This window comes from Salarias fasciatus, chromosome 19 (genome assembly GCF_902148845.1).
Source record: "Salarias fasciatus chromosome 19, fSalaFa1.1, whole genome shotgun sequence".
In the NCBI taxonomy this organism is placed as follows: Eukaryota; Metazoa; Chordata; class Actinopteri; order Blenniiformes; family Blenniidae; genus Salarias; species Salarias fasciatus.
Window position 1 is genome coordinate 21402895 of NC_043763.1, and position 14472 is coordinate 21417366.

The 14472-nt window shown below is 45.5% G+C and overlaps 1 protein-coding gene across 1 annotated transcript in view; it reads left to right on the plus strand.

The window, feature by feature from the left end:
- actn1 (actinin, alpha 1) overlaps window positions 1–14472 on the plus strand; it is a 55023-nt gene that overhangs the window by 18320 nt on the left and 22231 nt on the right. Inside the window, 4 exon segments of the mRNA XM_030116162.1 lie at window positions 8692–8806; window positions 9338–9457; window positions 12257–12343; window positions 13730–13817. Coding sequence (XP_029972022.1) covers window positions 8692–8806; window positions 9338–9457; window positions 12257–12343; window positions 13730–13817 — 410 coding nt within the window.

The window sequence follows — 14472 nt, forward strand, 5'->3', positions numbered from 1 at the left end:
GGGTCAGCCTGAATTCTCCGGTGAGCTTTAGAGGAAGGAGACAGACGGGGATGAACGATGACCTCTGACCCCCCCGAGCGCCCCCCCCCCCCGCCGACTGGCGGGCCTCCAGACTCCAGTCCTTCCTCTGTTAAGTGACGGAGCGGCGAGAGAGCGAGAGTTTCCCCTCCGTCCGTCCAGGTTCAGCAGGCAGAAAGGTCGTATTGTTCCTGTCCGTGAGTCACAGGATGGACGGAGCTGCTGCACCCCGACTCCAACCTTTTCTCTCTTGTTTTCTCGACCCTCCTGCCTGGCGAGGGGCTTCAAAGTCCCTTAATAAAGATAAAGAGCCATGTTTGAGCCTGTTTATGTAACTTTGCACCACATAAATCAGAAATGTGATCAAACAGGATGTAAACAAGCTCATTTTGAGCCCGATCATCAAAGCTGCTGCTCAGAAGTATCTAAGATCCGCATCCCCTGGGCGAAGCACTTAAAAACCCAGCAGTGGATGGTTGAATAAGGTAATTCATGCTATGACATCCTGTGGTTTTGACTCTCTGGCCTCTTGTTTCCTCCAATGTCAACATTGTCACGCTGGTTTGTTATCAGTGTCGGCTGTTTCAGAGTTCACTGAGGTTGAACTTTTCCTACTCATGAGTGACCCCACTCATTCGAAATAACCAGGTGAATGCTCACGCTTGTGTTTTTTTTGCCTGATTTTATCTAAATGTTGTTGTTGCACAGAAAGAAGCGTGGAGCAGGAAATCGTGTCATTTCTATTCTAAAAGCTCATTCGTAAAGCCTGAAAGATACAAAAGCTTCTGAAATGACAGGGAAAATACAGGAGATACAATCTGCAGAGCATAATTGGTGCTGGAGCAGAGGAAGTACCACGTTAATCACGGTTACACGACTGATTCTTCGCCAATAAAAGTTTCAAATTGAGTTTGAAGTGATCTGAATCTGACTGCAGTACAACAGGAAGAGACAAAGATTTTCCCTTTAAAAACTCTTTCTAAAACTTTATCGTAGGACTTATGTTCATCTGGGAAACCACATGGAGCATCTGTGACTTATCAGGACTGTATTCAGTGGAATAAATTTGTGACTCAATACTTTTTGGATTTTCCACTTAAAGATCAAAACCACTCAAGAATATCGAAATTTTCAATTTTTGTTATTGAAGTCATTCTGCTGAGATTGACTTTCTACATTTAAAAAGGTTTTTTTTTTCAACTTCTTGACATTGTAATTCTTTCCATTTGTCTCTTTTGGGTCAGAATTTCAAGTTTTTTTTTTAATGATTTGCACTGATCGTAGCTGATAATGTTTCTATTGTGTAACTTTTTATTTATATTCAAGTAACTAAGATGGGAAGAATCTCGCTGCAGGTCTTTACCATGTTGTGAAATGATCTACAGCAGTTCCTTTGTGTGATAGTGGGATCTGGACTCTGCATCTATCCCTGACCTTTCAAATCCTCTTCCTCTTCTCTTTCTGCTGTTATCAGTGTTACAGATGACTTAGTTATCATGGTTGCCAGGCTTCATTATCAGTTAAACATGCATTCGGTAACCCAACATGCTGGGTGTAGTTTGACCAATCAGACGAAGCCCTGCTGCGCTCGGTGGACGTATCCTGTGTTTAACTAATGTTGGTGCAGCCATAGTGTGAAGATCTCGAGCATGAACTCTATGGAATTCTTCGAATCGACCAAACACGTCCAAACGACTTCGTTTGTGGCTTGAACTTTGAATAAAAACTGGTTTTCCTCTAAATTTGTTGCCACATTTAGAGATCTTGGAGCAAACTGGAGCTCGTGTGGGTTTTTAATGACTCCGGTTTAATCAAGTTTGGGGTCAAGCGGCGCTGCAGTGAAACTCTTTCCCATCATAAAAGATGCTGCGCTGGAAACTTGGCTGCACACCGAACTGCTAACTGAACGAGTTCGCTCGGTTAACTCAACAGACCGCCAGCCCCTCCCGAAGCGTTTCAGCTCTCCTGCCGGGCTTTTTATCCCCTGACAGACAGAACACAGTCATGTAGAAGCACTTCCTCACTTTCCTGAAACCCAGTGATTTGTCCACCGGCAGCTTTCTCTCTGGCCTCCCCCTCTCTTGCTGAGACTTTGTGTTTTTAATCCCCGCTGCTTGCCAGATGCAGGGATCCACATGGCAGCAGTCCGCAGAGCGTCCAGACAGCAGTTTGGCCCGTCCTGGAAGGCTCTTTCCTCCCCGCTGCGCCCCCGAGCCGAGGACAGCAGTAATCTGAATCGCGCTCTGTTCGCTGCGCCAGATCTTCATTGTCGGTTCTGGGTTTTTTTTGACGATCGCGACTTCCGGATGTAACAGACATCTTAAGCCCGAAGCTCTCTTTAGCTCTCGGGGGAGCGAGACCTGTTTGGCGTTTCATGGCTTTTGGAGCGAGCTGCAGCGTCACCTGGAAGATCCATGAAGTTTATGTTTCAATTTGTGCTCAGATAAACTGCAGAGAATGTTCAAACGGACAAACAGTGTTCTCAAATGACTGGAACTGATGTAACTTCAGCTAACATCCAGATTATAGGACATCTTCCTCCAATCAGCTGATGGATTAGATGCTTCCACACAGTACGAACAACTCGGCTACAATCAAACAACTGAACGTACATTTGATCAAAACCCGATTTTGTTTTTGTATTCAGAAACTTGTGAAGTACTTCCACATCTTCTTAAAAGATTAATCTAATAACTTAAAGACTCAAGGTGACTTTATGTCCGCTCCAACATACACAGGAACTGAGATGTTCAAGCCAAGAGCAATAAAATATTAAAAAAAAAAAAAAAAAGTAAAATATGAGCTTAGACCTCAATCAGCTATTAATTTCAGTAACTTGCTGAGTCAGTGGCCACCAACAGCGTCCAGTAGAATAATACTGATTAAAATAAAGGAAACTTCCTCCTCTCCTTGTGATTTACGCCTTTGAGGAAGACGTACCACATTTTAAATCGGCTCATCTGACCCATCACTCATCGGGGAATCACCCGGCAGTCTGAGTAGGTGGACCGCGCCGCTGCTCGCTGCTTTGGCACAAGAAACTCTTTCTGTCAGCTTTTTCCGGCCCTTACAAGCAAGCAGGAGTGAATGGAAGGGAGCAGAATTAGACCTAATGGTGGAGAAATGACACTTCTCCCTTCGGCGGGACTCTGAGAGGCTCGCTCCCTCCTCGGCCCTTCCAGACAAAACTCATTCTCATTACAGCTTCAGCCGCCGGCTCAGAATCACTCTCCTCTATTCTCTCTCTCATTTCACAGTTTCCCCTATTTCGACCTCTGCTTCCTCAGCTGAACATTTTGGAGGCGATGCCGGAAAGATATTTTTTATGAAACGTATCGGCCTGTTTGTGGGGCTTCGTCGGGACACAGGGGACGCTGAGCTGAAGGCGCAGAGCTTGAGAAACTGGTGGCGGCGGTGAAAAGTGCCTTCCTGTGCCAGATGCTCTGCCAGCAAACGTCTTGTCCCACTGCCCATGGGCCCTGATGTGGCGGGGGCTCGCTTGTTTCAGTCAAGGCATTGTACTAATATGGAGCTGGCAGAGTCGCAGGAAATATTTTCCTAACGGAGCTTGATAAATGGAGCTGGAGGAAGGGCAGAGACGAGGAGGAGGAGGAGAGGAGAACAGCAGCGTAGGGACGCTTTTTAAAGCAGGCAGGTGACATATTTACACCACCGGTATTGATTTTAGATCATTTGCTGCTGTAAAAGGCCGGGCTGTTTTTAAACCATGAAGACTGTTCAGTACGGCCAGTGAATGGCTCGTTACTGGATTGATTCAACTCAAAACAGGACTGATAAAAAAAAAAAACACAAGTTCCCTGGAAAGCTCAGTCATGTCATACAGTGAATCATGGTGAGAGGGTTAAATTTACTCCTAATGCAATAATAATTAAAAAAAAACAAACAAACAAACCAGGTAGTGAGTCAGTCACATATCTACCCCTCCCGGTTGTTAGAGAAGTAGATCTGGGATCTGAGGTTGACAGGTTCAAATCCTACAGCTGACCGGTTACCACTGTGGGAGCCTCGACCCATGTTCCACACACACACACACACACACACACACACACACACACACACACACACACACACACACACACACACACACACACACACACACACACACACACACACACTACTAAATTCTATTCTCATGGTAACATGGGGGGAAAAAGTTGCATGCAATGATGATGCTGACTGGCAACTTTCCCTGAAGTTGATGCAGAGCAGATTCCTCCTGCTCCAGACCCCCGCTGTTTTTACAGCTCGCTTCAGTTCTGGGAGGCTGAGACCAGAGAGAGAGAGGGAGAGAGAGAGAGAGGGAGAGAGGGAGTGCAGAAGGACAGAGAGAGAGGACCTCAGACTTTACAGCCCTCCATTCCTCCCACAGGCCGTCATGCTTTCACTTCACTCGGTTACTCGACATGTTGCTGATGCCGAAGCGCGGCGTGTTCAGGCTGGAGTCATGAGGACGATTCGCCGTGGCAGCACTGGGCTCAGAGACTCTGGAGCAGAAATCCTAACAACTTACAGAGCTTCACAGCACGCACTGTACTGACACAAACTCCACCAGGACAACGCAATCTCACACAGTGTGCGTCAGACGAGGCACAAAACAGTATACACAGTCCTGTACGCTACGCCCGGCGTCTGGACATTGATCTGTGTGTTAGCTTATAGTAATGCAGAAAACAGACCTAACTATGATAAACCGTCCAGTCCAGTCCATCCAGAAATCAAAGTCAAACTCGAGAGTATAGAAGAACCTCATGTTCCATTTATGGCTCAGTTTCCAACGTAGAACAGCCCGATTCTTCTTCCGGTGCTCCAGCAGCATATTACGACCACACTATCTAAACTTTATTCGCTTCGATCAGAATTTCTGCACGTGAAGATTTGAAACACGTTAGTTTCAACTTTTTACCCTCAGCTCACCTCACGAAGGCGTCTGACCTGAATCAGACCAGAACACTCTTGTTGTGCGAACCACTGCAAACAAATGTTCATACCGAGAAAACTTCTTGAATGTAGCGATCTTAAAGTCTGGTATGACTGCCGACTGCTCAGAGGAGACAACAGCAGCCTTTCACTTTGAGTCCTCATTCAGAAGATGTGGATGAAGATGCTGCTGGCCCTTCCTCCTCCGGTTATAAATATATCAGCTCTCTGAAGAGGGAAAAACCCATCGGCTGCTCTGTCTCTCTCTGCAACCGATCAAAACACAACCACGTCTCTGTTGGTTGCCTCATTCATCCATCACAATGATAAATTGTTCTGTTTCCCATGATTCTTAAACCAAGTGTAACTGGAACCCTTTCTGTCCTGACATGCCGCTTGCAGGCAGCGGCAGCAGCATCTACCTAAAACTGCTAATTGTTGCTGTTGCTACACTTTCCAGGTCTCATTTATTTTCTAATCAGCGGCTTTCAGAAAGAGATGCACCAAAACAGACATCTCATTTCCAGTAGGCAGCAGTCATTTCAGCTGAAGGGCTCATTAGAGAAAACAGGAATCCTGGAATGGGTTTTAAATAGGGTTGTTACGGCTACAAGCTGGATGTTGTTAGAAAGACAGAAAGATAAAGACGACGAAGGCGATGAATCATTCACTCAACAGAAAAACAATTTAGCATCTTTACTATTTATCAGTCTGAGTCTGGATCTCTGGAAGTAACAAAAGACAAATACTACATGTGCACTGCATATTTATATATTTGTGCATTTGATAATCAGCCTTAGTAAAAAAGACAAATATAGTGATTGTGATTTTAGCGTCTGATCAAACATCTGTCCCTTGTATATGAGGCCTGAGCCTGACGTGATATCGTAGAGAAGATCAGGAAGACGATCACGACAGTGACCTCGCAAGATGTGTTTCCACTTCATCGTGTTGAAGCTTCAGGACACTCATGGAGTAGTTTGAGTCTGAATACATGACGTTCTGAGTGTTGTGCTTTATAGTGAGTTGAATAATCTAACTGAACTTTTTGTTTATTGGAAAGAGAAATTAAATATGAATACTGTGATGAGGAAAACGGCCTTCACCTTCAGCACCCGAGCCTGTTTCAGTCTAAGATCTTATCTGCACTTCTTAAGATCGTGTGATCTTTTGCCATCTGACTGCAGCTTTTCATCTTGAGCGCAGTAATCTGCCTCTGTGATCAGTGGAGTGGCCACTCCGAGTCCTGCAGAACACCTGGAGGGTTCGGGAGCGTTGACCACAACAGAGCCAGGGCGTCATGTGACGGCGCAGGTGGCTGCCAGCCTCCGGCCTGTGAGCCGCTGCCAAACTCCGCCGTGACCCACGCAGCGAGAGAAACGGCAGGAGGGCCGGCTAAATCTCCCCAGGAGGAGGGCTGTCGCCCGGCCAGACTCGCCCTCCTTGTGGCGCATTTAACAAGCTAACATTCCTTCTGTGAACTTTAAGTCCTTTTCACCAGCGCGCCCCGTTGCAGGGCACCACCACCGAGCACTCTGACATTTTCAGCCGCCTGCTCAGGTTCAAGCTCCATTAGGGAGGACTTTTAAGTAATGATGAGCTCCTCTTATTTTCTCAAAAACACACGTCTCAAGTTCAGCTGTGTTATTACGTTTCATTTCAGTTTGCTGACAATACATCGGCTCGTCACTTCAGGTCAGGCTTTCAGATGGCTTTTGTGTGACGAGTGTGTTTCTGAATGTTAAGCTGGGTTTTGTCAAAAAAAAAAACAAAAAACATGTATTTCTGGTTAATGGTGGCTTTAGTCTAGCTGTGGGTGTGAATGTGAGTGTGTGTGTCCTGTGATGAACTGTGAACCTGTCCAGGTTGTCCCCCGCCTTCACCCACAGTCATCTGGATCAGCTCCAGCTCCCTGCGACCCCGAGTTGATTTAACCCTTATATTTCTGCCCTCTTGGGATTTGGCCTTCTTAGTAGCCCCTACATCATAAAATTAGACTAATTAAATTTTAATAATAATAATTATTTGAGTCTAAATTAGACTCAAATAACAGGAAAAATACTCATAAACTGAAGAATTGCCAGAATTGAAAAGTTAAAGATACATTGAGAAAAGGGGCAGGAGCACTGACACCTAATTTATTTCTCACTGTAATGTGTGTCCATCCAGTAAATCTTGTCATATCAGATACATAATGGTGGGAAAGTCAGTCAAAAAAGGGAAGAGAAAGAAAGAGGATGATGACTCTCCAACGCGACACTGTGAGAATCGGGACCTGCAGAAGCTTCAGACATCCTTATCTTACCACTTTGATTAAATTATACAAGTACAGTATTCGTGAAAGCTGCTGACACTACACTTCTGCCTCGACAGTTTAAAATCTTTGGCAAGCCTTTAAATGAACTATCGATTAGGAATAAGTGAAATGCCTCAGTGCCTCAGTGTTGGAGCTTGACTTAAATCATGAGTAAGTTTACAGGAATAGAGAATCATGTGGGCTGAGGGCGTGTTTCTGCCTTTGGCATATCAATCAGTGTTTGGTCTTTTTCTGCCGGTCCTGCCCTTGGAGATAAAGCACCATATAATCTCTCCTTTTCCCCTCAACGTCGTCTCCGGTATCCCTTCAATCTTCTCGCTGGCTGGGACTCCACCACACGCCAGCACACATCTGAAACCGGGCTCCTCCGCGCTCCCGTTTATTGATGGTCGTGTAAACCTCACGCCGCTCCGTTTAAGGAGTGATCTCACTGCGGAACTTCCACGAGCGCTCCCAACCAGCTCAGCAGTGACTTTTAAGTGGCTTTTGTTTCTCCGGCGAGTGGAAAGCGGCCCAGCGAGAGACAGTGCCGGCTTTCATGAGCGCCTGGCTCTGCTCCTGCAGGTCCTCCTTCGGCTTTCCCTCTGGAAACACGGTGCCTGACGCCGGTGCCCCGGGTGTAATTAACCCGGGAACTCGTAAAGAGGCGTTGGCAGCGGGGTGTGTGACGCGGCCCGCTCCTCATACCAGCTCCTGTTGGGCGGCCCGGCCCACATCTGGCTCCAGATGTTTTCCATTAGTGCGTTTTGCATGCCGGTGATGCCAGAGACCGAGGCCAGCTACACCTACTGTATACAGTCCACAATGCTCCAGTGTGCTCGGGCTTGGTGAGGGAAAGGGCAGGACTCCGGCTTGTTATCACCTCTGGGAGAGGTGGAAGGGTGGAAACAAGGGAATTAACCAACAGGGAACGTATTGTCGGCCCACACATTTACCTTGTAAAGTTAGGTATCCGGCTTTCACGGGTTCTTGTAGAAAAACACAGAGCTATGTTGAGGGGATGTGTTTTACACAGAATGCATTCAGAGAAAACCATGGAGATTTATTTCCAGATTAGCATTTTGTGAGTGAACTGTGAATAATTTGTGACCTCTTGTCTTCAACTGAAGTCATTTCTAAACTTTTAACACACTTTATTTGACTCTACTTCATGCTGATGTTGAGGTGAAGTAATGTTGTATAATAGATTGTATCCACACACACACTTCAGTCTTTCTTCAGAGACTGACATTTTCTGCTCAGCACTGCCTCCACAGGTCATCAGTGGTATTACTTTGCATCTTTTAGCACCCTGGAAACTTACCAAACTGCACATGTGATGATCACAGAAGACAAACAGCTGAAGCTTCAAACCCACACTGTGTTTGCTTGGCTCGTTTTTTTGATGGCTTTCGTGTCTTCCGTCCTCGTCTCTGCAGACGTTCACAGCCTGGTGTAACTCCCACCTGAGGAAAGCGGGCACGCAGATCGAGAACATCGAGGAGGACTTCCGGGATGGACTGAAACTCATGCTGCTGCTGGAGGTCATCTCAGGTAAGGAGCTTCTTACTTAACCGGATTACCTGCCCGAAAGTAGCATCGCCACATGGAGAATCTGCACACCGGGATCAGCCGCAGCAGAAGTTACCTGATCAATCAAGTGTTTTCTTCTGTTAACTCATATTCACTGCACATTCTTAAATTAATTTTCCCCATTCTGGACCTTCATATGTTGTTACATAAATCACAACTCAACAATGTGAGGATGTAATTATAATTTTCAGTTTTTGCTCTCTTTCTTCAGTTCTATTTTCGGTCACAGTCAGCAGCCGTTAGCTTTTAATAGTCTCTTTTGTGAACCTTCTGAACTTCTTAAAAATCCCCAAAGTTTTACAAATTGCAAATTTCGAAATTCGCATTTCGTATTTGAAATTGGTTCCAGTGCAGTCAGAATGACCTTACATCCATCGTGTTATTGATTTCACCGTGTGCGCAGCAGGTGTGTGTCGTCAGGTGCCGCCAGCAGCTCATGACCTTCATGCATCACGTGACGACTGTTTTCCTCCGGTGTGCTTCCCTCCGCAGGTGAACGCTTGGCCAAACCGGAGAGAGGCAAAATGAGAGTCCACAAAATCTCCAACGTGAACAAAGCGCTCGACTTCATCGCCAGCAAAGGAGTGAAGCTGGTGTCTATCGGGGCAGAAGGTGGGTGGTGGGGAGGCAGAGTGTCTGGAGACCCCCGATTCGTTTTAATTAGGCCATCAGCCACGTCAGGAGCCACTGTTCTGCTGGAAATAGTAAGTCCACTGCAGCCTCCTCGCTGTCGTCTTCATGACGGCGGTGCCGCCGGCTGGAGGGAACTTTAATGAGAACCCTATTCCGGAGTGTTCCGGAGTGCACTGCTTCGCAGTGCATTTTCTCAGAGTAGATCTTAGGATCCGCAACCCCCCCGGGGGGCCCGGAGCTGTTCATTGTTCAGCACAAATAACTTGGGGATGTCCGTCCTCCCGCAATACGTGTGTAAACAAGTATTTAGCAGAGCAAACACTCTCGCTCTCGATCTCACACCCGATCGGTCTGACTTCCTCTTTCGCCGCCTCTCTGGCCTTTCGCGGACCTGGAAAAATTTTCATTGACGTGTTATAACCAATAGTTTACGACGTCCACTGAGAAGTTTCCTGAGAAGTTGGTTTAGCCAGTAAACATGTTTTCCTGCTGACTTTTTTTGGTATCTAGTCTGTGCAGATGTTTTTTTTTTTTCTTTGACTCTCAAAGTTTATGCTGACACAGTGGATGGAAACAGGATTTTTGCAAAGCTGCTCAAAGCTCCTGAAAATATTGACCCTTCACAGTCAACATTTCCTGTTGGATTAGGTTTTTTTTTTTTTTTTTATGAAGAAAAAGCAGCATTGGACCTGTTTTTGAGACTATTTTCAGTGCCGTCCATGTTTCACTTGCTAAAAGTTAGGGAAAAAAACCATGTTGCATTGCTTCCTGAAGTTACCCTTTAACTTGGAGTTTTTCAGTTTTGTCAGCAATCAAGAGGCCGATGCCGCTCTAATGCGACCTAATTACCTTAACCTTTGACCCGTCTAACTCCTGGTGTTTAACCCCAACAATCTTCCACTGCAGGCCTGTTCTGTGGCGTTCACGGTCACACAGGTGTTAATCACAGATTCTGAACTTCAATTAAAATTCATGTTAAGCCCACGATCTCCCTCTGAATATTGATCAATGAAGTAATGATTTATTTCTTTTTTTTTAATCTGCTAATTGGATTTTGTGGTGTCACTTCTTCAGACTGAACTGACAATCAATACATGATATTTTCAAAGACATTTAATGCGCAGTAGCACCACCTTCATCATCTACACGGAGACCAAATCACAGTGTTTTCAGAGAGTTGTTTTTTCCTGTTTCCATGGAAATGGCAATTTCATAAAGTTCCACTGTGGCAACTGTTTTCTGAAAGCTGTGACATCAGTGGCTCCGAGCACCGTTGTTGTATAAGCAGACACCAAAAAATGCAATGGAAGTTTTGCTTTTTCTCTTGAAATTCCAGAGACACTGTGATCCCATTGAGTCAGAGAAGACAAGATAGATGATCACGGCAGTGACACACACACTGACCCAAACACTTAGGAGGGATATTAGAGTTATGATTAACCACTTAAACTACTTCCCAAACACACATAGAGTGAATCTGCAAAAAAACTCCATATAGTCTGGATTCAACCAAACGATCCTGTTCAGGGAGGTGAGAGTGGAAACCACTTCTCTGATGTGTGACTGGCCACAAATCTCTGATTACATTGAACAAAAAACCTTTGAAAATGCACATTGAGTTTTGTGTAAAGAAAGTCTTTGTGTATTTTATGTAAGTGCGGTGCCTGAATTAATTGACATTGAGATTTTCTTTCACAAATTTGCTGTTCATTCACAAAACCAAAACTCGTGTTGCTTTACAGACAGGAGTCTTTAGTGGCAGAAAAAAGGTGGAATTTCACTGAAATACAGCAGAGTTTTGTTTTGTTTGTGTGTGTGTGTGTGTGTGTGCGGTGCACAGTGTTTGCTATAAAAGCTCCTCAGCCAGACCAGCATTCCAGACAGATTATCCGGCTGGAATCCGCTCGTCGTGCTGCAGCCCGGCTTCCCGCTCACCGCGGCTGTGCTGGTGGGATGAGACCGTTCACATAGGCTCAGGTCTAAACCACTCATCGGGGGTCTTGGGGGGGGCGGTGAGGGATCTGGAGGGGGCTGCAGTTTCAAATAGTATTAACAGGATTTGTGTTCCTCCCCCCCGCTGGATCAGTCGTGTTCATTAGAGCTGATCTGGACACGTATCTGCATGTGTCAGCCCGACGCTCCGGGCTCCACTCTTTCTGCCTCCTGATTCCATCCCAGCCGTCTTTCACAGCGCGTTACATGTGCAGACATCTGAGGGGCGTCTCGCGGTCCGAGTCTGTCCGTCACGGCGGAGCTGTCGTGCTCCGAGTCTTATTGGATTAGTGGGAGAAACGAATGATTATTGAAGGCGGCCAAACAGGGCGACCTGTTGAAGGGGATTTTCATTATCGACAAAACAGAGTGGACCGGGCATAAGCAGTCCATTCACAGGCTTCAACTGCACACACACACACACACACACACACACACACACACACACACACACACACACACACACACACACACACACACACACACACACACACACAGCTGATTGACAGCTTAAGCGGGCTGGTTTCAAATAATCGAATCATCACACGTTTCATTCATGAGGGCCTCGGCTGGTCGCTGCTTCCCTTCACACTCTGCAGTGCTGTGGTCACTGGAAATAAAGACTGTGTGAAGTGGACTTTCGGAGTTAGCAGATCTGTAATGGTCTCTTTTATTATCTGGTAGTTTGAGTTCCCTGATGTCAAAACACTACAACAAAAATTATACAGTCACTCAAAAGTCACCTAAATGTTGTTAATGTCTGAAATGGCTGTGCTCCTCTCGCAGAGATCGTCGATGGCAACGCAAAGATGACCCTGGGAATGATCTGGACCATAATCCTCCGCTTCGCCATCCAGGACATTTCTGTGGAAGGTACAGTTTATGCAGTTTATGCAGTTTCTGCTTGTTTGACCGACCTTGTGGGGTCCAGGATGTGTGGTCCAACATTGGTTTACAAGTTTTTGAGGTGTTGTTTGAAAGGGAAAGGTCACAGTTAGGTTAAAGCTGATGTCAAGATGCCGAGTCTAGGTGGTTGAGGTTTGCGAAAAGGCAAATGTTCATTACAAGTGAAACCAAAATCACCAAAACAGAGCTACATATTTGTGTATATGTGGCTGCTCTATAGCGTCTTCCAGTGGGGACTTGGATTACACACTGAGTTCCTGCTCACCTGACAGTGTTTCTCCTGAAATCGCTCCGTTTTTTCATTTTGAAAATTATGTCCATTTACTCTGGAACCACAGAAATGCTGGAAACTGTTATTTTCATGTCGTACCACTAGTAGGTACTGTTGTTTGTTTTTGTAATGATGCCAAAAACACGCTATAAACATGATCAATGACTATCATGGACAGATGATCAAGTTGGATTGTTATTATGTTGAGGTTCAACTATAAATCCACCAAGCCTGAGGAGAATAAACACTCTGGATGCTGGCAGTGTCGTTATTGATCATCTACTCCCTCAGGCGCAGAACGTGCACACGTTATCGTGTGATCAGGGCTGAACTCATGAGGATGCAGATCCTTTCCCCAGTAGAAAACTCAGTAACTGTTTAAGTGAAGATGTGTTTTAAGGTCAGGCTGTATTCGTGTTTGGGGTAAAAAGCAGGCAGGAAGTATCCACACCTCAGTTTCAGGTTAGTTAATCTGAAATAATTGAAATGAATTCAAGTTGATTTGTCTTCATAAAGAAAGGAAACTCAATTTGTGTGAGTTTGCATGTGTGCACGTGTTTTTCATTTACTTTTTTTTTTTGGTTTTTTGGAAAGAACTCTGTCTCACTATCTTCATTTGCAAGTGAAAAAAGCCCTTTTGAGGCATCGGGACCTTTGTCACACATCCCATTGGGCCTGAAAAACGGCGCAAAGCCACATATAGACTGGAGATAATGCGAAGTCATTTGAATATGAATGCGTCTCTGGCTGCTCTTTTTCCAGCGAGGTGGAAATGGCTGCGATATGCTCCCATCCTTGGTGTACCTATGTAATGTACTTACAGTGTAATCCAATTGAAATGTCAGACATGTTTAAGCCTGACTTGTTCAGCCCAGTGTTTTGCTCGGGACCGTGTGGGCATCGTACAAAAGCAAACACCTCTAAGTATCCAGTGGAAACAAGCGTCCGAGCAGTCACACATGCTTTCCATTCACTTCACCTCCGCTTAATCCACCTCTAAACAGGGATTAGAGCAAAGTGTGTCAAAATGAAAGCCTGAGAGTTTCTCCAACTTCACAGTGATCCTTTCTCCCCAAATGCAGAGACGTCTGCCAAAGAGGGCCTCCTGCTGTGGTGCCAGAGGAAGACTGCACCCTACAAGAACGTCAACATCCAGAACTTTCACATCAGGTGAGACTTCAGTGGAGGACGAAGCGGTCGAAAACACAACAGGTGTTTTACTCCAGGTGAAGCTACAGTTTCTCTGTCAGATGTTTCAGTTTTGCTTTCAAGTTGAGAAAATGAGCTGACAGGGCATTCACCTCTCTGTACGTCACTTTCATTCGCTTTAATCCTCTGTGGAAAAGTTTTCCCACACTGGAACTTTGATAATTTAAAGGAACCAGTCGGCCTGAGTTTTCCTCAGGATATGTGAACACTGAGTAAAGCCTGATGGACAGAGTGTTGGCACGCGGCCTGCTCTGATCCCATTGGTGCTCATGATTTATATGAAGTTCATTTTAATTCAGCGTTTGACACCTAAAAAAAAAAATTAAGTTCACATCAAGTATTTGATGTGACTTATTTGACTTATTTGTATTTTTAGATCAGATTTCATGAGAGATGAAATTGCAGCTGTAGAAGAATCTCGTGACTCTGTGCAGATGAGCGTCAGACAGCACTAATGGATAACAGAGAGCGGATCTGAAAGCAGACAGCACTAACCAGAAACAGACAGCAGACATGTTCTCACACACCGGGCCAGCGGAGGATGACAGGAAGGAGGTGGAATCGTCCCCTGCGCTCAGATTTACACGTTTCCAGTGATTCCCCTCCTCCGCTGGAT